Genomic DNA, 23323 nt, shown 5'->3' with positions numbered 1-23323 from the left:
ATATTCTGTCACTGTAGTTTTAACTGACATGACTTTGTTATGGCACTGTGATGTCTGCCTGCCTAGCAGTAATGGGGGAAATGAAAGCACATGTTCAACTGTGTGTTCATTTGTTTATGATGCTTCCAAGTTAAAAATAACATGCTGTACAGTGTACATGCACTATTTTTGAATAAAATAGCCATTTTTAACAATAAATATTCTCTTTTTTTCCCCTTGTATAAATATCGTGATATATATCGTATCGTGGACTCTTTATCGTGATAATATCGTATTGTGAGTTTCTGGTATCGTTACATCCCTACTGTACACACATTTCCTCATTTGTAAGTGCGCAAACATTTAGTGTGGATTCTCTGCAGAGTTTTATAAATGAGACCCCTGGTCTGTTTGTTCTGGAGAGGAAGAGACGTCTGTGGATAATTCAGCTCCTGGTAAAAACCTCCTGAACGTCTGGATCAGTAATAAGGTGAGGAGCCAGGCTGGTGTCCACATACTTTTGGCCACAAAGTTGCTGATGTCAGTGGATCTGTTTCCTGTGATACCTCATACAGTAGGTCCTTCACTGTGTGCGTGTGTGTGTGTGTGTGTGTGTGAGTCACTGGTAACAACATGTTTTACTGCGCTCAGGCGTGGGAGGACAGATTACAGTGAGACACCAGAGAAGAAGTAAACACAGACTGGACGTCAGTCAGCTGAAACAGGACGCCAGACTGTTGGCTCGTCTCACAACAGATTTAACGTCGTAAACAAAAACTAAGACAAAAAATATATTCGCCACAAACGAGAAACTGAGACCAAAAACAGAACGACCTCTGTAAACAAGAAGTTTTGACGAAACTTTACGAGTTTCTTCAACGACACACTGAAGTTAACTCAGTGTCAGTTTTTCCACGGTATCAAAACTTGAACCAAATATCGATATTTTCAGAGGTATCGTATTGAAGTTATAAGTTTCAGTATCGTGACATCATCAGCGTGACGTTACCTGCCACGTCGAACTCGATCTCCAGTGTGAGCTGAGCCGTGATGGACGAGTCTCTGAGCAGCTGATTGGTTTCTTCCAGAGTCGAGTCTTCAGTAGGAACTCCATTTATGGACAAAATCCTGTCGCCGATCTGCAGGATACCACACCTGCAATACACACACACACACACACACACACACTTCCTCTTTATGTCTTATTTCCTTTATTTGTTCTATTTTATTGTTTCATTAATTACTCATTTAAATATTTGAATATCTGTTAAAACATCTTCTGAGTGCAGCATCCAGTGGAATAAAGACAATAAACCTGAAATTTTACAGGATAAACAGACATTTTTAGAAGTATATTAACAAGGAAACAATGGTAAAATAAAATTAAAATATATTTAGAAAATTAACCAAAACTATGATATAAAAAATATAACAAAGATAAAATAAAAATTTAATAAAATACAAAATAAAAATAATTACTAACAGAAATAAAATACAATTAAATTCAACAAAAATATTAACCATAATAAAATAAATATAATTTAATATACTACTTTAATCTAAAACACAGTTGATTTGATTTATTTGACATTTTAAAACAAATATATAAAGTACGTACATACACTGCACTAAATAAATGCTAAATTAAAATGCTGAGAAAAACAAAATAAAGTTAAATAAATAACTTATTTCCATTGTGGCTATTATTTATTTTCTGATTTTATTTATTAATGTATAAATTATTTTAATTCTTCATTTTATTATTATTTAGCTTCTCTCTTTTTAAACACTCTTCTCATTTTTATTTTTTATTTTGTAAAGACCTCAGCTGCATTTGATGTGAATGAAAGAAGCTACAGACAGTAAATTATAAAATTATTATTATAATATTTATTATTATTAGCAGCAGTATCACTGTGCATAACTTTGGTCTCATTACCTCTCAGCTGGGCTGTCGGGGTCGATGTAAGCGATGAGCGGCGGTGAAGAGAGCGTTTCCGTGGCGAAGACTCCGCCCTGCAGCTGCAGGCCAAAGCCCATGATGCCATCGCCTAGCAACGTCACCTCCGTGGTTTCCGTGTGAACGACCTGACCGGCGAGACCCACGGTGCTGGACGCCAGCGACACTGACAGAGAGACAGACGGAGGCCAGACAGACGGTTAATGAACATCAAGTTTGTTTAGTGTTGTTTGTTTTTAATGTCGGACTGAAGGTCAGTACTGACACCACTGCAGTCAGAGGTCAGAGGTCAGACTCACAGGAACTCTTGAAGTCCTTCTTCTTGGCCTTCCTCCTCATCAGCGTGCCCCGTGGACTCGTGGGATACATGTTCCTGGGCAGAGTGCTCATGTTGAGGGACGAGAGACTGTAGGCCGACATGGAGCCGGGAGAGAACGAGTGGCTGAGAGCTGCAGAGACAGAGAGACGACGACGATGATGATGATGATGATGAAGAGAGGAGGTCTCACTCTGACTACAAAACGTCACAACTACAGGAAGAGAGAGAAAGACAGAGAGGCGGGACGTACGGGGGTTGTTTGTATGGCGGTTGTGCGACCTGGCAGCTGATTGGTCGGGGTGGTACGTGTTGTAGTGGTAGGGGGGGAGGATAGGGGCGGAGCCTCCAGTCTCCCAGGGGAGGGGGCGGGGACTACGCTGCACCTTGACTGCACACACACGGACACACAGACACAGAGGAGGGTGTTAAGGTTAAGACAGGAGGAAAGGTCAAAGGTCAGACAGCTGCATCACAGCTTTATAAAAGATTACATCTCATTCATGTAATCTTTTATGTGTTATTCTAGTAAGTAGCTGTGATGCATTCAGGGCCCCACGTGTGCAGGAAACATTACAATCCTTTACCACAGTAAAAATACTCTGTTACAGATAAAAAAAAAACTGCATTAATTTCCTCAGGTGTTGTGACATCATCACTCAGAGTTGATCACAGACTTGTCTCTAAAACCTGGAGTCAGATTCCTGGTACGTGTAGTTCACACCTACTCGGCCGATGAGGCTGATTCTGAGATCTGATGCTTTTCATTCAGCAGTTTTGTTCCTGTGACCTTTTCCAAACACACACACAGACTCTGTGATATCACTGGGGATATTTACAAAGCACACTCATTATGTTTGTTAACCATTCTTTCTTATTTGGCAGAGAAATGTATTTTATCATCGTCCCGTCTGCTGAACAGATTGCTGCCCTTCTGCTGTTGGATAAACAGGCTTACGATGTGAATCCTCCTCTGCATATTGTTTGTATTACAAGATACTTAGGAAAAAGACCCAAAATATAATGTGACTGATCGTCTGTTGGACTGTTTAGGTTTACTGCAAGGTTCAAAAAGCCCTGAAGACATTTAAATTTAATTATCACTTCTTGGTTAAGACTTAAATTTGAACATGAATATTTGGTCTGCATTTATACCATGTCGTGGTGCTTTCAGGGCCAGTCTGACATGTTGTGTATCTGTGTTTATACCATCGTATCGTTACCTCAGGGGTACTTTGGAGTACTTCTGGGGGTACACAAAAAAATTGTTTGCTGTGCTGTGGTGCGTTCAGGGCCTGTCGGGCCTAATGTTATGTGTGTTTTTACCTTGTGGTGGTGCGTTCAGGGCCTCTAGGGCCTGGTGTCGTGTGTGTGTGTGTGTGTGTGTGTGTGGTTTATACCATGCTGTAGTGTGCTCAGGGCCTGTTGTGTGTATTTACACCATCCCATGGTGCGTTCAGGGCCGGTCAGGGCCTAACATTGCGTGTTTATACCTCGCTGTGGTGCGTTCAGGGCCAGTCAGGGCCTAATGTTGTGTGTGTTAATAACATGTGGTGGTGCATTCAGGACCGGTTGGGTCTGGTGTGTGTGTTAATACCGTGCTGTGGTGCGTTCAGGGCCGGTCGGGCCTGGTGTTGTGGCAGGATCTCCATGCGGACGGTCTGACAGGAGGCAGAGAGCAGCTGAGTGGCTTCAGCCAGAGAACAAAACTCCATCGACTTCCCGTCAACAGACAGAATGTGATCTCCTGCGTGAAGAGCCCCACACCTGGACACACACACACACACACACACACACGTATGTCATCAAATATATTTACAGTAGTCCTCACAGTTTCTCTAAAACTTTGACAGTCGTTCTGAAACAAAATACATTTTATTAACTGATCAAACTTACTAAAGGGGAGTGTATGGAATCAAGTAAAGATCAAAAAGATTTTGATCTTTTAAAACTATGTTCATAAATAATTTCATAACCTGTTTCTGTACAACAGAAAACATTTGATTTAATGTACGCTCAAATTATATAAACAATTACACACAGGGAAAAAGCTGCTCTGTGAACATCTGAGTACGACATCAAAGGAAACTCCCATCAGCGCCAAAATGTGCACGTTAAATCTAATATTAATATAAATATAAGCACTCTGTCTATACTGCTGTCAGATCCACCGGCCTCACGTACATATAGCTACATTAATCATCTCGTATACTGTAACAATCTAAATTTAAAAGCCTTTTAAATCTTAATAATCAAAATTTGGATTTAAATGTGTGCTGAGGAACAGTCAGATGTCAGAGGTCAGGGGTCAGGTACCTGTCTGCTATGCTGGCGGGTTTGACCTTGTCGATGATGATGACCTGCTTGCTGCAGAACATTGAGGTGGATAGAGCCACGCCCAGACTGGAGCCTGTCGCCTTGGCAACCTCTACCAGCAGCGGCCCTGACGCCGTGGCGACAGAGTCTGAAACGACAAAAATACACAACTTTTTTATGTGTTTACAGTAAAATACTTCATTATGGAGTTCCTCAGGGTTCAGTTCTTGATCCTCTTTTATTCAATCTTAAAGTGACTTTAAACCAGATCACATTATTCACATTATTCATATTTACAGTCATTATTACGCAGACGATACTCAACTTTACATCATCACTTTATTCTGACAGCTACCATCAAGTTCAGAAATTGATTCAGTACATTGATCAGATTATGACCAGACGTCCAAAAATCTTTAACACAATAAAGCAATAAAACAGATGTCACTGTTTTTGGTGCTCAGTCATGCTGTTTTTACAGATTTTATTTAATTCATCTAAATTACCTCAAAATTTACTTTCATATATTTCCATTTTCTGTTCATTCTTCTCAAGTTTGTTTTCAATTTCTTCTAAAATTGAAATGTTTGTTAAGAAAGATAAAACTTGTGTACAAATTGTGTAAATAAATTTACCTTTTAAAGACTGATGGCACAATTTATTATTTAATTAGAATCGTTTATTGTTGTTAAAATTAATTTGAAAAAAATAATTAATTTGTTCCAGCTGAATAAAATACGACACTGACTGGAATAGCAAATGTTTAAAATTATCAATCAATTAAATTATCAACGCCTATGACGCCTAATCAATTGTCCAAACTGTCCAAAACACAACAATATTCATACTTTCATAATACAAAACAAAGAAAAGCTGCAAATCCTAAAAAATTAAAAAACTGGAATCATAAACATTTTGGGTATTTATTCTTGAAACATGAGCCAATTAAATATTTATCAAAACAGCTGCTGATCTAAAGGAGTAAAAAAAAAAGCCATTTATTTTAGCTTAACTCAACTTTAAACTCCAAATATTGATGACAGTTTGAGTTTTAACCACAGAGTTTAAACTGACCCATCACCGAGACGTCGTACTCGAGCAGCAGCGTGGCTTCCTGCCCGCACTGCTTCAGGATGCTCATGGCCTCAGCTAGTGTGCTGCCATGGAGACGAATCCCGTCGATACTTAGCAACCGGTCACCCGGCTTCACGGTTCCTTCCCTGGAGAGAGAGAGAGTGGACAGTTTTCAGTGTCTACAGCAGCTCCCGAGGGACAAAACACCCTTCAGAACAGACAGAGAGGGCAGAGGTCACCCACCTGTCGGCTGGACCGCCTGGCCTGATGGTTGTTATGACGATCGGGCGTGACTTGTTCCTGTCTTCATGGGTTCCACCTGCAAACACACGTCATGTATTTATGTCTAACGCGCGCACACACACACACACACACACACAGAGCTCGACTCACCTCTGATGACGAAGCCGAAGCTGTTTCCTTCTTTGTGAAGCGTGACTTCAACGTTCTTAAACATGACGCCTGAGCCCTGCACTGCTGCAACACACGACAGCACCAACACATCAACATCACCTCTGACCTCCACCACACTTAGTACACTCTCAGTACAGGGGTCGAGGAAGTATTCAGATCCTTTACCGAAGTAACTCACTGAAAATACTCCAGAACAAGTAAGAGTCCTGCATTTAAACCAATTATTAAGTAAACGCATGTACAGCTCAGTAAAATGTTAAAATGTTAGTGTTCTCCCGTCGTATCTGATGTTTATATTTACCAATATTTAAGTACCTTAAATATAGTACTCGAGTACATGTACTTAGTTACATTCCACTACTACCTGGCGATACTTACAGACAGGCGGCAGTTCGTACTCGACCTCCAGGACGACCCGCTCCCCGACGTTCTTCAGCAGACTGATGATCTCATCGTGTCTGAACTTGGCCAGGTTGATGCCGTTAACGGCTCGGATGTAGTCGCCCACGTTCAGCTGGTCGCTCCTGGACAAGCAGTCAAAACGTCAGCTCTAAATTTTAAGTTAACTTTGTGAGAGACGAGCAGGGTGAGGCTCGACTTGAGCTGAGGCTGAAAAACTCCACGGAGTGGACGCTGGTGCTGGGGCTCTGTCATCTCTAGCCTCTAACCTGGGACTAGAAACAGGAGTGAACACGTGTAGTTTGGGACCAGAGCCATGAGTAACATCAGAAAAGTTTGAGTGGATTCTAAAATGAACCAGCAGCCAGTGAAAGGAAGAGGCCATGTGGTCGCGTCTCCTTTAATTCTTTTATCCTTGAGAGAGAAGAACTCAAGCAAGAATATGTCGTCTGCACAGGTTGAGATAAAAGCACTGATCCAGGTTAGCAGAGGATGATAAAGACACATTTTTAAGTGGATAAACAAGACAGATGAATCACTTGGGCTGTTAAATCGGCCAAAAGCACATTATTGCATGCAGATACATCAGTATTGGTGTATGTACATGTAAAGAAATTCCAAAGATATGTTTGAAATAGTTGACAAAGTTTAGCTGGTTTCAAACCTCTACCAGTTGCTCCTGAGGGTTATGAAGCTCCACTAGATGATGGCTTTACCAGTTAAAGGGATGGTTTGGATCTTTTGAAGTTGGGTTGGGTGAGTTATTTATTCATAGTCAGTGTATTACCTACAGTAGATGGCGGTTGGCACGCCCCCAGTTTGGAGAAGCAGCGTATTTTCACCGCCTTACTGTTCTGTCAGACAGCGATTTCCAACTGGGAATGAGCAGCTAGTAGCAAGAGGGAAACACAAACCTGACAGACGCTGTAAAGATGAGCAACTGGGGAGACAAGGAATTGCGCGCCCTCCTTGTCCTCACAAACGAAGAGGCCATTAACCGTCAGATGACGGGGACGGTGAAGAACGGGCCGAAGAATCGCTGAAGGACTGACCAGCCGCGGCTTCCCTCCCACGTCACTGTTTACGTCACACGCTGAGCTACATGTTTTGTTACTTGCTCATGCCCCCCATTGCCCCGAAAAAGGCACATTCTGTATAAACAAAAGTAGTTGCACAACTCCTGTTTAAAAAGGGCTTAAGATTATTTCGTAGGTAAACTTTGCGGCGTTGCCAATGACAGCAAACAAATTTGTCCATGCACTATTAAATTCAATATTTACCCCTCAGACTTTTTCCTTTTGGATTTTGAATCCACAGCTATCCGAGCAAGGGAGACTCAAGACTACTGTAGCCATCACTGGTGATGTTTGTAGAGGAAACAGCGCCAGGCCACAGACGTATGATGCACATTTTAGTTAACGAAATGTAAAAACTTTTTTTTTCATGAGACGTAGGAGTCACTTTAGGCCTATTAAATGAAAATTAAAATGTTCCAACAAAATAACAGTTATTCATTTCCATATCAGTTTCTGTCAAAGCCACACGGGTCCACTGGAGACGGGCTAAAGAGTCATATACAGCCCCGGAGCCGCAGGTTGCTGACCCCTGCCCTAACTGGTTCTGAAGCAGTATCAGTTCCTATTACTGGTTTTGAAGGTTTACCCATTAATCTAACTAGTTCTGAACCTTCACCAGTTCCTTTAAACAGTTTCTGAAGCTCGTTCTGGATCCAAGTTTCTCTATTTGTTCCTTTAAACAGTTTAAAACTCTGTAATTATAATGACATCCTGCTCAGTGTAAAACTTGCTTTAATAACAACATTTACATAAGAAGCAGATATGTGGGATTTAAATCAATCACTATCACATAAACAGACAGCTGCAATGTGATTTTAAAATGATAAAAATGTCTTTGCATTTCCGAGCTTATCTGCTGGAGCCAGGACACACAACAGAAATAGATCCAGTGCAGATTAAAACACAATAAAAAGAAAAACCAGAGACGACTGTTACCTGGCGGCGATGCCTCCCTGTCGCAGGTTTGAAACCCGGGGCTTCCCATCTTTGTCGATGCCGCCTGAGACCGTCAGCCCGAGCGTCGTCCCCTCCTTCTTCATCAGCTCCACCACCGAGCAGCCCCGAAACTCTTCTACATCACACAAGGACAGGTGGACTTTATCTGCCATAAAACCATTTTACTGCACTTCCACTTTTACTTCTTCCATCTGTCCCTCTGTTCTGTCTCTGCGCTCCGACTCCAGAGCTTCCTCCCTTCAGCAGACAGAATAAAGTAATAATCTGGGAAAAGAAGTGAAGTCATCCTCGATTCTGTCGTCCATCTATATTTTATCAAACGCCTGAAATATTTAACAGCGGCAGAGACGGATAGAGAGAGGGGAGATATTTCAGAGCGGACCTGCTACAATCTGATGTGAGCGGCCCTCAGGTGATGAAGCGGGAAGCAGGATTTCATTAAAATGTTGTATTTTAATATTAACCAGGCAGAGCGCCACCCTCTTTCGTTCAGACAGGATTAAGAAGCCTGATCTTTGCCAGTGACCATCACTGTCTTCTTCTCCTCCCTCATCTTCCTCCTCCAAAGAGGATTTACAGAGAGCGTCAGTGTCCTTTTCAACTTCCCTAAAACGTCAGCTCTGACTCTGACTCAGAAAATCCTCTGTTCTGATCAAATGTTAGATGAACCAGTTTCCTGCAGCAGCGGGGGAGAAACTTTCTGAAAGTGTAACTTCACAAAGTGTCATTTAACTTCAGACTGAGAGAGGCTGAGCTACAACAAAGCTTCTCTCTGAGGAAAAGAGCAGCATGATTTCAGACGTTACTATAAATGTGAAATAGACTCTCCTCAGACTAAATAAAGACTGTCTGTAGAGCGTCACGTCTGTCGGCACATTTCAACTCTACTACGAGGACAATCAGTCATGGTTTCTCTTTTGTTGACACGGTTCCAAAGCTTGATCAGTTCCTGTTTGTAGCTCTGAAGCTCTGCAGCTTTCCTCTAACTGGGTCTAGACCTATACTGGTTCTGAATCTCCACTGAATCCTTAGAATGGTCTAAAGCTCTTCCAGTTCATCCAACTGGTTTTGGACTTCAACCAGTTTCTTTTAATGTTGAGAGCTTTCTATGAGTGTCTGGCTCCAAACCTCAACCAGTTCTCTTAACTGGTTCTGAAGCTCCATCACTTCCTGTATGTAGCTCGGAAGCTTTACAACTTTCTTCAAACTGTCTCCAGACCTTCACCATTCCCGCTAACTGGTTCCAAAGCTCTACTACTTCATCCATCAACTGGTTCCAAAGCTCTACCACTCCATCCATCAACTGGTTCCAAAGCTCTACCACTCCATCCATCAACTGGTTCCAAAGCTCTACCACTCAATCCATCAACTGATTCCAAAGCTCTACCACTTCATCCATCAACTGGTTCCAAAGCTCTACCACTCCATCCATCAACTGATTCCAAAGCTCTACCACTCCATCCATCAACTGGTTCCAAAGCTCTACCACTCCATCCATCAACTGGTTCCAAAGCTCTACCACTCCATCCGTCAACTGATTCCAAAGCTCTACCACTCCATCCATCAACTGGTTCCAAAGCTCTAACACTTCATCCATTAACTGGTTCCAAAGCTCTACCACTCCATCCATCAACTGATTCCAAAGCTCTACTACTTCATCCATCAACTGATTCCAAAGCTCTACCACTCCATCCATCAACTGGTTCCAAAGCTCTACCACTTCATCCATCAACTGGTTCCAAAGCTCTACCACTCCATCCATCAACTGGTTCCAAAGCTCTAACACTCCATCCATCAACTGGTTCCAAAGCTCTACCACTCCATCCATCAACTGGTTCCAAAGCTCTACCACTTCATCCATCAACTGGTTCCAAAGCTCTACCACTTCATCCATCAACTGGTTCCAAAGCTCTACCACTCAATCCATCAACTGATTCCAAAGCTCTAACACTTCATCCATTAACTGGTTCCAAAGCTCTAACACTTCATTCATCAACTGATTCCAAAGCTCTACCACTCAATCCATCAACTGATTCCAAAGCTCTAACACTTCATCCATTAACTGGTTCCAAAGCTCTAACACTTCATCCATCAACTGGTTCCAAAGCTCTACCACTCAATCCATCAACTGGTTCCAAAGCTCTACCACTTCATCCATTAACTGGTTCCAAAGCTCTACCACTTCATCCATCAACTGGTTCCAAAGCTCTAACACTTCATCCATCAACTGGTTCCAAAGCTCTACCACTCAATCCATCAACTGGTTCCAAAGCTCTACCACTTCATCCATTAACTGGTTCCAAAGCTCTACCACTTCATCCATCAACTGATTCCAAAGCTCTACCACTTCATCCATCAACTGGTTCCAAAGCTCTAACACTTCATCCATCAACTGGTTCCAAAGCTCTACCACTTCATCCATCAACTGGTTCCAAAGCTCTACCACTTCATCCATCAACTGGTTCCAAAGCTCTACCACTTCATCCATCAACTGGTTCCAAAGCTCTACCACTTCATCCATCAACTGGTTCCAAAGCTCTAACACTCCATCCATCAACTGATTCCAAAGCTCTACCACTCCATCCATCAACTGATTCCAAAGCTCTACCACTCCATCCATCAACTGGTTCCAAAGCTCTACCACTCCATCCATCAACTGGTTCCAAAGCTCTACCACTCCATCCATCAACTGGTTCCAAAGCTCTAACACTTCATCCATCAACTGATTCCAAAGCTCTAACACTCCATCCATCAACTGGTTCCAAAGCTCTAACACTTCATCCATCAACTGGTTCCAAAGCTCTAACACTCCATCCATCAACTGGTTCCAAAGCTCTAACACTTCATCCATCAACTGGTTCCAAAGCTCTACCACTTCATCCATCAACTGGTTCCAAAGCTCTAACACTCCATCCATTAACTGGTTCCAAAGCTCTAACACTCCATCCATCAACTGGTTCCAAAGCTCTAACACTCCATCCATTAACTGGTTCCAAAGCTCTAACACTCCATCCATTAACTGGTTCCAAAGCTCTAACACTCCATCCATCAACTGGTTCCAAAGCTCTAACACTCCATCCATCAACTGGTTCCAAAGCTCTAACACTCCATCCATCAACTGGTTCCAAAGCTCTAACACTTCATCCATCAACTGGTTCCAAAGCTCTACCACTCAATCCATCAACTGGTTCCAAAGCTCTACCACTTCATCCATCAACTGGTTCCAAAGCTCTACCACTTCATCCATTAACTGCTTCCAAAGCTCTACCACTTCATCCATCAACTGCTTCCAAAGCTCTACCACTTCATCCATCAACTGATTCCAAAGCTCTACCACTTCATCCATTAACTGGTTCCAAAGCTCTACCACTTCATCCATCAACTGGTTCCAAAGCTCTACCACTTCATCCATCAACTGGTTCCAAAGCTCTAACACTTCATCCATCAACTGGTTCCAAAGCTCTACCACTTCATCCATTAACTGATTCCAAAGCTCTACCACTCAATCCATCAACTGGTTCCAAAGCTCTACCACTTCATCCATCAACTGGTTCCAAAGCTCTAACACTTCATCCATTAACTGATTCCAAAGCTCTACCACTCAATCCATCAACTGGTTCCAAAGCTCTACCACTCAATCCATCAACTGATTCCAAAGCTCTAACACTTCATCCATTAACTGGTTCCAAAGCTCTAACACTTCATCCATCAACTGGTTCCAAAGCTCTACCACTTCATCCATCAACTGGTTCCAAAGCTCTACCACTCAATCCATTAATTGTTTTGACAGACAGTCTTGTTCTAAGCTGGACTTATTACAGGTAGAGTTTTAAACTGTTTCCTTGAACTGGATCAAAACCTCTTCTTCTTCCTGTTAACACTTTGAAACCAATAAAGGTTCTGAACCAGTTAAAGGAAATGGTGAAACTTGAGATCCAGTTAGAGGAACTGTTGCCAGATCCAGTGATGGAAGCTTCACAACTAGTTAAAGGAACTGGTGGAGCTTCAAATTCCAGTTGATGAAGATTAAAAGCCACCGACACAAACCAGATCTGATCTTTAGGACCCTTCAAAGCAACTGGTACAGCTTCTGAACAAGTTAAAGGGTAATTTCCTATTTTCCCATGTCTTGGTGTCTAAGTGACTAACAGGAACAACAGTTTTTGAAATGTGTCCAGTGTTGAGAGAGAGCGCTGCACAGGTAACAGGTCACAATAAAGCCACCTGGAGCATGTTCCCAACGTCGGTGTCCGTCCACTTACAGTGCTTGTTTTTGTCACTGACAGGCTCAGACTGTTATAGAGTGTGCCGGTAAACCCGGAACTCCGTTAGCGCTTTTAGCACTTCTGGTTCTCTCGTCTAAAAGTCAATATGTTTTTTGAATGGGATTTTGGTAAAATGCCTCAAATAAGGTCTGTGGTTAACAAAAGCTTAAGCGAGTTTCAGGTTTTGTTCTACGACATAAAACACGTCAGTAAATACCCTACTTGTGAATTCTGAAGCTTTTACGTGTCGTAAAAAAGGCGGTTGCTAACAAGTTGCTCAATACGACTACAAACCCTGTCGGGGACATTAAACGTCATCACCCCTGAACAGGCGAGAGTGCTGGCAGTCCGCCATTACAGCTTCTTATTTAGCTTAAACAGTCCGATTTCCCCATTATACAATGTTTTTAAAATAAAGCGGCCGAAATCAGTTAAAAGCTTAGCGGCAGTGACGTCAAGAGTCATGCGACCGTGGAGTAGTCATGTAGTCCGTTAAAGCCTAACGTTAGCTTTTTACTTCTGGCGATGGCATTTAAGCTTCAAATGCGGTATGAAAGGTGTTCATATGTGAAGATTATCTCGCTGAGCAAAACCTGTAAGTATCATAAACTTGTGTTAGCCACAGAGCTTATTTTCTGACAGAATCCAAAACGCAATGCAAAAATCACATTCACTTTCTCTTCCGGGAACCAGCGCCATGCTAAACTTCCGGGTTTTGACGTCAGCCCCGTCACACTCTATTCTAAGTGATAACATTATGAAAGGATCCCTACAGCCTGTCAGTGGTTTTATTGCAACCTGTTTCTTTGCTGCAGACTGCAGCCTCTCTTTCAACACTGGACACGTTTCAAAAACTGTTGTTCCCTTTAGTCACTTAGACACAAAAACATGGAAAACAGGGTCCAGGTTGGACAATACAAAAGTTACCCCCTACGTAGTTCAAAACTTCTGCTACTGCTCCTTCAAACTTTTTAATTGGCTCTGCAGGTTTACAGCTCCTTGTGCCAACACTTCTTATAATTGGTTTGAAAAATCCAACACTTCTTATCAGCTGTTCCCATTCCTCTTATGTTTATTAATCCCTGAAGAAACAGACGCTTGAAGGTTGTCCATCACTGTAACAGCTCTCTACTATATCTGACGGTGTTTGAACAGCTGACCCAGGTCACTGATGTAATGTTTACTTGTTGTCACAGAAGTATTGGAAGATTGTGATTGCAGCAGTGTGATAGTTGTAAGTAGGCCACCAGCTCCAGGTGGGAGGAGATAAATTGCGACTGCAAGCATCTTCCTGCAGGTCACACAGATGGAAAACATCAGCTAACTGTTAGTGTGTGTTCTATTTTCAGAGCTGTTATCTTCATCAGTTATTGGCTCTGCTGGTGGAACCACACGGAGCAGAACCAACAGAGAGCAGAGACAGAGAGGAGCAGATAGGAGAGATCACAAAGAATAAAACAAAGTAGAACGTAAGAGAATAATAAAAGCTCTGCGGGTTACCTGGTATACTCTGTCTCCTGATGGCCAGCGCTCCATCTGGAGGTCTCGACCCGGCAGAGTGTTTGGTGTACGGCCCCTCATCTGAAACACAAACAAACACGTATTATTCTACTAGTTCTTTTAACCAGTTCTGAAGCCAAACCATTTCCTGTTACTGGTTCCAAACCTCTTTCAGTATCTAGTAATGGCTCTGAGCTCATCTAAGAAGTTCTGAAGCTTTACAAATTTCTCTTAACTGGTTTTGACGTGCAACTGGTTCTTGTCGTTCTCAAACTCCAGAACTAATTGGTTTCGAGCCTCTAGCAGTGGCTCTAACTGGTTCCAAACCTCCATCACATCCTTAAAATGGTACCAAGCTATTCCAGTTCTTTAAACTGGTTCCAAAGCTCTACTAGTTTTTCAAACTGGTTTTGGAGCTTTACCAGTTTCTTTACTGGTTCTGAAGCTTTCCAGTTCCTGTATGTAGCTCTGAAGCACCATCACTTCCTCTTACTAGTTCCAGACCTTTACCAGTTCCACTAATTCTGAAGCTCCACCAGTTCCTGTTTGTAGCTCCACGGCTCTCTTCAACTGGATCTAGACCTTTACCAGTTCTACTGACTGGTTATTAGATAAATCTGATTTAGTTTAGAGGCTCTACCAGTTCATCCAATTGGTTTTGGACTTCTACCAGTTTTTTTATACGTTAAGAGCTTTCAGTGAGTGTCCATAACTGGCTCCAAACCTCAATCAGTTCTCTTAACTGGTTTTGACGCTCCACCAGTTCCTGTTTTTAGCTCTGAACCTTCACAGCTTTCTCCTTACTGGGTCTAAACCATTACCATTTTCGCTACCTGGTTCTGAAGCTCGACCCTGTCTTCTAACTGGCTCCAAATCTCAACCAGTTCCTTTAACTGGTTTTAAAGCTCTACTAGTTTCTGTAACTGGTTCTCAAACTCCACCACCCCTTCCAACTGGCTACAGACCAATTGGAATAAGCGATTTCTGAACTTGGAGTTCCTTTCATTGGTTTAGAGGCTCAAGCAGTGACTCGTCAAACTTCAACCAGTTTCTTCAACTGGCTCAAACTCAAATTAACAATTAACATCATGACTTCTGACAAACCTCGACAGACAGAAACATCTACTCTTGTGTCCCATAATGCATCTGTACTCACCATCATCATCATCAGACACCGCAGAGCTTCCACCACAAAAATACATCTCAGATCTTATTTACAAACCACTGTGATCTCTAAGTTAGCACGTTAGCATCCCGTGCTTCAGATGCTTCTCGTTAGCCTCTAACAAAGCTGTGAAACCTGAAAACTGAATTTCAGTGACCAGAGTCTGGTTCTCAGTGTGAAGCTGCTGCTCGGAGGTCTGTACAGTCAGCCTGCTCTCATGAATAAAGAATCTACTGCCAGAGGGATGACCTCATCAGTACAGCGACCAATCCCTGTGGAGAACACTGTGGTCTATCTGAGTCTGGACCAATCTCAGCAGTCCATAGGGAGACCCCATGGTGATGTCATCACAGGGCTGAGAGGGCAGAGGCGGGGCTGATCCACGGACCATGACATCAGATCAATTTGGATGCATTTGTTTGATTGGACACAGCTTCTAATTAGATGATTTATGTTGTTGGAAGTTACGAGAAGGGAAATGTGTGGTAATAAAATAAAGCCCACAGTTTCCCCAGTGAACTGTTGAGACCTCTTACACCTACTTTTAATGGTTCCTGGGAAAATAACAACTATAAACTGGATGAAAGTGCTCTCACCACACCAAACTCTACGGATTTAAAGGCTGAAACAATGAATAAATGTATAAATATACATAATAAATATTCTCCATTTATCTTTTGTTCACTCACTATGTTTACAGTCACAGCTGGACGAGGACATTTAACTGGACTACTGTCCTTGTCCCAGTATGGGAATCCATTTATTGACCCAAGTATGTCTGACTCGTCTATGATAGGTGGAGATATGTTCTCACAAATTTTTCATATGTTTTTCTATGAAAAGCAGTGCACCCAAATTTGTACATATCCCATATATTTTGAAAAGCTGCAATTATGTGACAAAAAATCGGACTTGTGTTCAGATCCGTGTGGACTTTGAGTGACTGTGAATAATATTAAGGTACGTTCTCACCATGTTTCTTTTCCTATACCTAATCATAGTACCTTTTATTGCCTAAACCTAACCTCCATGACTTTACGTTAATCACATGACTGTACATTAAGGACATAACGTCATTCATAGGGCACAAAAAAAAGCAGCATATCATACGACCTGTTGTGCATGCATATTTCGTGCGATATCATATGAACAATCATAGCAGTCACCCGCACGACGTCATCAGACTCACCTTCTTGTTTCTGGTTATAAAGACATAGACATGTGCGACTTGAACGTCTCACATTTACCAACAAAAAATACTGCTAAACATCGCACAAGGCCATTCTCAGATGTTCCGCATGGGGGCAGATGTAAACTGTTTTGATTCAACAAAAACTTTCTAACAGGAAACACCCCAGCAGATCGGCTGAAACACGTCGACAACAAACGAGACAAATCATCATGTCAGAGGCTGTTAAATGCAGATCTGAAATCCATTTGAGTTAGATTAAATATGCAGTGGTGACGTTAGTGTGGTACAAATCACAAACTGAGAACAGTGGGGTTTTATCCTCACTGGGACAAGTTGTCTTCAGTTTTTGATAAATTATTCAAAGAAATTGTCACTACTTTTGCATTTTCATTGCAAATAAAGGTCTAAGAACGTTGCAACATGCATCACAATTTTTAGAGAAGCTGTTGTGAAATCAGGCCTTTCGGCTTCAACAGTCCTGCCCCAAAAAAGCCCCCGAAATCCTTTAGAGACTCGTACAGAGAACCACTCAATTCCAAGTGCATTAGCTAACGTTATGCTGTGGACGTCAGGTGTCCGAAATAGAGCTGCAACTAAGGATATCTTTAACATTGATTAATCTGCTAATATTTTCACAATTAATCATTTAGTCTATTAAAAAAAAGTGAAGAATGCGAATCACAATTTCCCCAAAGTGACGTCTTCTTCTGTCCAACCCACAGTAAACCCAAAGACTCTTCATTTACTGTCATAAATGCAAAGCAAATTCTCAACCTGAAGAAGTTGGGACGAGGAACTGTTGGACATTTTTGCTTTTAAAATGACTAAAATGATTACGTCAATGTCAAAACATTTAGGAATTTCTGTTCTTACGATCAACTTATCAATTAATCATGCGCTTCCTTCTGCAGAGTGATGATGTATAAACAAACAAAATAGCAACCGTACGAACGTTTGTCTGGACTGACGACCAGGTGGAGTTGCTGCAGTAAGTCTAAAGCAACTCCACCTCGTCGTCGGTCCAGTCCAACCGCACGAACGTTTGTCTGGACTGACGACGAGGTGGAGTTGCTACAGTAAATCTACACTTTGCTGGGGAAGCGTTGATGAATTCAGCAGGGTGAGCAATCAGAGCTCGGAAGTCCGCCATTGTTGTTGTGAGGTCGACTTTCTTGCACATGCAACTCAAGTTTACCGTTTTCGGTTGAAATCTTTGTCGTGTATACAGGACCTTAATTTTCGGTGGAATGTATTAAACAGGAGCATTCACGACAGTCTAGCTGTGTACGGTTTGAAAGTGCGTGTCTCGTGTTTTCGTTTTTTCATTTCTTCTCGGTGTGTGAAGACCATCATAGAGGATTCATCAAGCCGTTAGTCGAGTGTCTCTGTGTGTAAATCAGCAGGAAGACGATCACTCTGAATCTTCCTGAATCAGCTTCATGTTTGATCTGCTCACAGTTTAGTGTTGAGTCTATTTCTGGTCTTCTGTTTGCTTCTATTTTATGTCGTTCTGCTCTATTCTAATCTGCTCTACATCTATTCTCCTCTGTTTGGTTCCAGCAGCTGAGCTCCCACACACACACACACACACACACACACACACACACCATAGCTAACTGAAGATGAAAGCGAAGCCTCCTCCACATGTAGGACAGCAGCATCTCTCTCTTGCAGCTACAGTACATACTGTATATACACACGTATATATATAATACTATAGACTACACACTGTGGTCTGTTATATTGTGTATAAATAGTTCCTGTTACTGAGCGACAATTGTTTAAACAAGGTCACACTTTCAGCAGTGGAGGAAGAATTCAGACGCTGCAGTGAAAGTACGAATACAGCCTTGTGTAAATGTTTAAACGCTCTGGAACAAGTAAAGGTCTATTATCATGAAAGTGTAGGTCAAGTATTAAAAGTATAAAAAGCTCCTAAATCAGTCGAGTTGTGGGAAAAATCACAGTATTTGCCGTCAGGACCCCGAGGCTCTGGAGCGGTCTGCCCAAGAAAATCAGGTCGGCAGAGTCAGTGATCTCAAGTCTCTTCTTAAAACAGACTTTTATCGGTTGTTTTAAAAGTTGTTATTTTCGTGTCTTGTGTGTTTTAATTATTGACATGTAAATCACTTTGTAACTCATTTTTGAAATGTGCTTTATATTCTTTGTTTTAATGGATCGCATCTAACATGAGTTTAGATTTTCTGACGTTATGTGCTGCCTGCAGGTTTATCCAATACTCTGATGTGGTCTCGTTCCTCTACGTCCGATAGATTGATCACTTCCTGCTCTCAATCTGAATTTCATGGGTCATAATGGTCAAGTGACTGCAAACAAGCTAACGGCTCAAGAACCAGATGTGCTGCGTTCAGTGTTTTTAGCCAATCGTTGAATGAATAAATAAAGACAAATAATAAATACACAGAATTTTGGGCTGTCAGACAAAAAACAATCAGTGTTGAATTTATAACTTCAATACCTTGAAGAACAGTGATGTTAGATATGTTTGATATCACAGGGAAAACTGAGACTGAGAGCAAAAAGATTTATCCATCCATTTTCAACTGCTTAGCCGAGGCTGGGCTGTGAGGGCAGGGGGCCAGACGTCCCTCCTGGAGGACCCCGAGGTGTTCCCAGGCCAGATGAGATATATAATCCCTCCAGTGTGTTCTGGGTCTGCCCCGGGGCCTCCTACCAGCTGGACGTTCTCTTCCTAAACCAAACCTCTGTAACTTTACGGCGATTACATAACTGTACGTCAAGGATGTAACGACATTTGTTGGGCGCAAATTCGTAGGATATCCAGTTTATGCTGGAGCGCACTCTGACACAAACTGGAGCGTTGATAAATTGGGAGCGCCAGAGCAGCACACTCTCAGAGTGGCAGAGCACATTCTGGACACTCTGTGTGTGGCGGCGGACATACCACAATGAGGAAATACAATCTGCAGCTCGAGCAACAGCCCAAGAGCGAGTGAAAATCTGCTGGATGATGCGTTTCGCTGGCAAATGAGCAGAAAGATCTGTGCGCTCTCAAGATGCCTCCAAGTTCACCATAGTTCATTTACACACACTGTCCACATTATCATGACACAGAGCCGGTCTAACACTTCAACCTGCAGGTCTGGTGGTCGAGCTCCAGAGGAACCTGAACGTGGAGGCCGGAGTCATGAAGAGAAAACACTTCCTCCTCAGCAGACAGCTGGTGTTTCACAGCCACGAGCTGAAATGTGTTTTTACTTGTATATTTAATATCCACTGAGAGTTAGTGTGACACAGCGATGATCCATTTTTAATTATCAGACTTTAATTAACAGGACAAACAAGTGTAAGTGTAAAAACTGTGAAAAAACTCACACTAAAAAAACAGCAGCTAAAAAAAGAAAGAGCAAAAACTGCAGCGCAAAGAACATCTTAAAATACGCCACATTTATATCTGTGAGGAATCAGAGTTCCATTCAACACGACTTTATACACCTACTGCTCCACATCTGAGGCTAAAGTTCATTTATTTACTACATCTATCTATCTGATAAGTTTCTTTGCAGATTCAGATCATAAATACAAAATATAAACTAATAAATGATGATGTATTATCACAGATGAATCCACCCAGCTGTATATAAAGTCATTAAAATGAGCTCCGTCTTCACCAGCTGCAACATTAAAGTGATGAACACATTAATGTATCAATAAATATAATCCAATAACATAATATATATTATTCTGAAATGGGCCAATCTGCATGATGAGCGCTTTATCTTTTGATGCTAATATTTCTACACTTTAACTTGAATAAGATTTTGAATGCACGTCTTTTACTTGCTACTCTGTTTTTAGCCTCACTGTAGCCTGTAGCTCTGACTGCCTCTCTGGACACCACGCTCACGTGTGTGCACTTGCACGAGACCGTGAGACATGGGCACCGCCTTCATGTGTGTTCACGTGCTTTCGCTGGTCTCGCACAAGCGCACACACAAACAGAGTTCAAATGAGGTTTTTCCAAACAACTTTTTATGTCGGGGCTTCAGGACACTTGGATCACTACGGACGAGCAGTATGGAGATATTTTGTGGTTTCAATGATGTGTTTTTGGACGTTTGAATCTGGGGCGCCGTCAGCCTCCATTAGGTGGAGTTGTGTTGCTACCTCCTCTCCCCTTGGATCTCTGCAAGTGATGTGAGGACTCTAAAACTTCACCTGAGCCTCCCTCGGCATATGGGTGAGTAGATAATGGCTGAATTTTCATTTTTGGGTGCACTATCCCTTTAACAACAAGACATTATTGATATTAAAGTGTTTGATTAACTGTATGATTTTAAACTTGTGGGATGCCGTAGTTAGCCTGTTAGCTCCCACAGCTCATGCGTATAGCCCCGCCCACACCTCTTTGTTTCCTGTCCCACCTGCATCTGACGATCACAGGTCACATATTAAACGTTTCCCATCTCTGAACAGCAGCTTCATCTAAAAAGGCCTGTGTGGAGTAAATGTGTGCAGATGAAAGACTGCTGCTGTGTGATGATGAAATGCAGCTCACATGTCTGACCGGAGGGAACATGGAGACGATCAGTTATTGGATTTATTTGGACTGGAACTAACACTTTTTCACTAACTAACGCTTAATTATCTCCCGCAGGAAGCCTGAAGGGACCGAACGTCATACAGTCGTGTGTGTTCGTTCGTGTATCTGTCTGTCTGTCCAGAGCTAATCTTGCATACGACTCAAAGGTCCAGTGATCTCCCCAAATCTGTTTAACTCATATCAGTGCATGTGCGTGATCTCTCTCTGTGTCATAGTTTAGATCAGTACATTTCACCCGCAGTTGGTCGGACAGTCGTGGACGGTCGTCCCACACTGCATATTGTTTCCAGGAAGTTACAATATGTGACTAATATTTCAGTTTTATTGTGACTCTATGTGCCTTTGTAGATTTTAGTAAAGTAGCTTCAGCATCAAACTGCAGCTAAACCTCCTCTTGACCCAGCCTGATGGGACGAACATGGAAAATATTAATATCTAGATGCAACAAGAATCTGCCTCTGCTTTACAAACAGCTGTCTGACCTTCAACGTCAGAGGTCACCTGAACCAAAACACACAGCGCTGCTCAGTTGGAGCCTCACAAGCACAAATACTGACTGTTAAAGAGTCACAAATAACAACAAGTGTTGGAAGAGGAGAATCTTTCAGTTGTGACGTTTATGCGTCAGCTGAAATGATCGGTTACTTTACAAAGGTTTAAAATCTAAATAGATCGGATTATACAGCATGCTTCATTGTTCTAGATTTCAGAAGGTGAAGTAGTTAGAGCAGCTCATACGACATTAGAATACAAACTAGTAAAGTGCCCTCAGTAGAGTTCACATCTCCACCAGGCAGCCGCTGAGCTGATCTCGTAACTCCAGCAGACTACACACACCTCGTCTGACTGAACCAGCCACAAATCTCTGATCCATGTTCATAACTGGACTTTAAACAGCCTGGAGACGACAAATGCAGGTCTACAAAATCAGACAGGCCGACCACTTTGCCTCTGAAAGACTCCCAGTGTGGTATGACAGAACGAAACCGCAGCTGCACCCGGTGGAATTGTCCCTCCTGGCTTCCTTACAGTCAACATGGTGGTGAAGATAACACAATCATTCATTTCATATAGTGTCTAATTTTAGTGGATCATATCTGGATGGAATTAATCTGCAGATGCTCCGGCTCAAAATGAGACCAAACTTTTCTACACTTGTTGTCAAGCCACGACGAAGGCCGAACGAGTCCTGCAAAAGACGATATGTAAGGTATGTTGCTTTTACCTACGATGATTTCTGGAAAACTTGTGGCACCAACCGGTACAAAACAGTCAATAAAACAGGTTTTTCAACTGTAATGAATCACCGTGTCCACCAGTAAGCAGTCATAAATGTGTACATGAAATATTAGGCTGATTGGTCCAGTAGTTCGTGAGATCAGTTCGTCTGCCACACAACATCACAGATGTTATCGCAAGTTTCATTTTGGAGCTATTTTTGAACAATAATGGGATCAAACATCCAAACAATAGCCATTAAACGTCTCAGTGTTTGCTGGGAGCTTTTTTACAAAAGCAACAATAAAGACAGTGTTTATTTTGTTTTTAATGAGTAATGGTAAATATTTTGGTTCAAAACAAAATGTGGTTACAATTTAGGATGAACATGATGATTGCTGACCCTTCACGAGCCCCCTCAGAGGCTGGACCCCAGAGAGCTTTCCCCTTGTTTCCCTTCTGATACTACTAGACCAATCAGCCTAATAGTTTGTGTGCAAATGTACGACTTTATGCGCAGGACCTCTGATGGTCGCAGTGAATCACAATATTTGAAAAACCTGTTTTAGTGAGTGGACTGCTACTTTGTACTTTTTGTAGGGTTGCATGATCATATCGGTATCGGCCGATATTGGTTTTGAAATGAACTCTAGAATCGGCTGACATGCTTTTTCTTATTTTGCACAATGAATGAATATTACATTCACTGAAAAGTATTTCATGTCTCCATCTGCTGGGGCTGTCACAATAAGAGTATGTACATATAATTCCACTACAGAAGAGACTTTATGATGTCTAAAATTAAGCGGGGAAATTCGGTATATATCGATATCTTTATTGGTTATCAGCCGAATTAGTTGTTACACATCGGCATATTGGCAAAAAATCCAATATCGTGCATCACCTT

General features: G+C 42.0%; 1 protein-coding gene across 10 annotated transcripts in view; it reads right to left on the bottom strand.

Moving 5' to 3' along the window:
• Positions 1-23323, bottom strand: part of grip1 (glutamate receptor interacting protein 1) — an 88899-nt gene that overhangs the window by 16194 nt on the left and 49382 nt on the right. For 9 of the 10 annotated variants that reach the window (XM_049567448.1, XM_049567450.1, XM_049567441.1 and 6 more), the window contains 12 exons: positions 14257-14337; positions 8471-8606; positions 6438-6583; positions 6039-6122; positions 5889-5964; positions 5646-5791; positions 4572-4719; positions 3853-4022; positions 2509-2646; positions 2239-2388; positions 1919-2105; positions 989-1134 (listed from right to left, as the gene is read on the bottom strand). In XM_049567448.1, the coding sequence (XP_049423405.1) occupies positions 989-1134; positions 1919-2105; positions 2239-2388; positions 2509-2646; positions 3853-4022; positions 4572-4719; positions 5646-5791; positions 5889-5964; positions 6039-6122; positions 6438-6583; positions 8471-8606; positions 14257-14337 (1608 nt within the window). The remainder of the gene's footprint in view (positions 1-988; positions 1135-1918; positions 2106-2238; positions 2389-2508; positions 2647-3852; positions 4023-4571; positions 4720-5645; positions 5792-5888; positions 5965-6038; positions 6123-6437; positions 6584-8470; positions 8607-14256; positions 14338-23323) is intronic. The other variant, XM_049567443.1, reaches the window with a different exon arrangement.

The sequence above is a fragment of the Epinephelus fuscoguttatus genome, linkage group LG22, assembly GCF_011397635.1.
Source record: "Epinephelus fuscoguttatus linkage group LG22, E.fuscoguttatus.final_Chr_v1".
NCBI lineage: Eukaryota > Metazoa > Chordata > Actinopteri > Perciformes > Serranidae > Epinephelus > Epinephelus fuscoguttatus.
The sequence above is the reverse complement of the archived record's forward strand: the minus strand, read 5'-3'. Positions and strand labels throughout refer to the sequence as shown.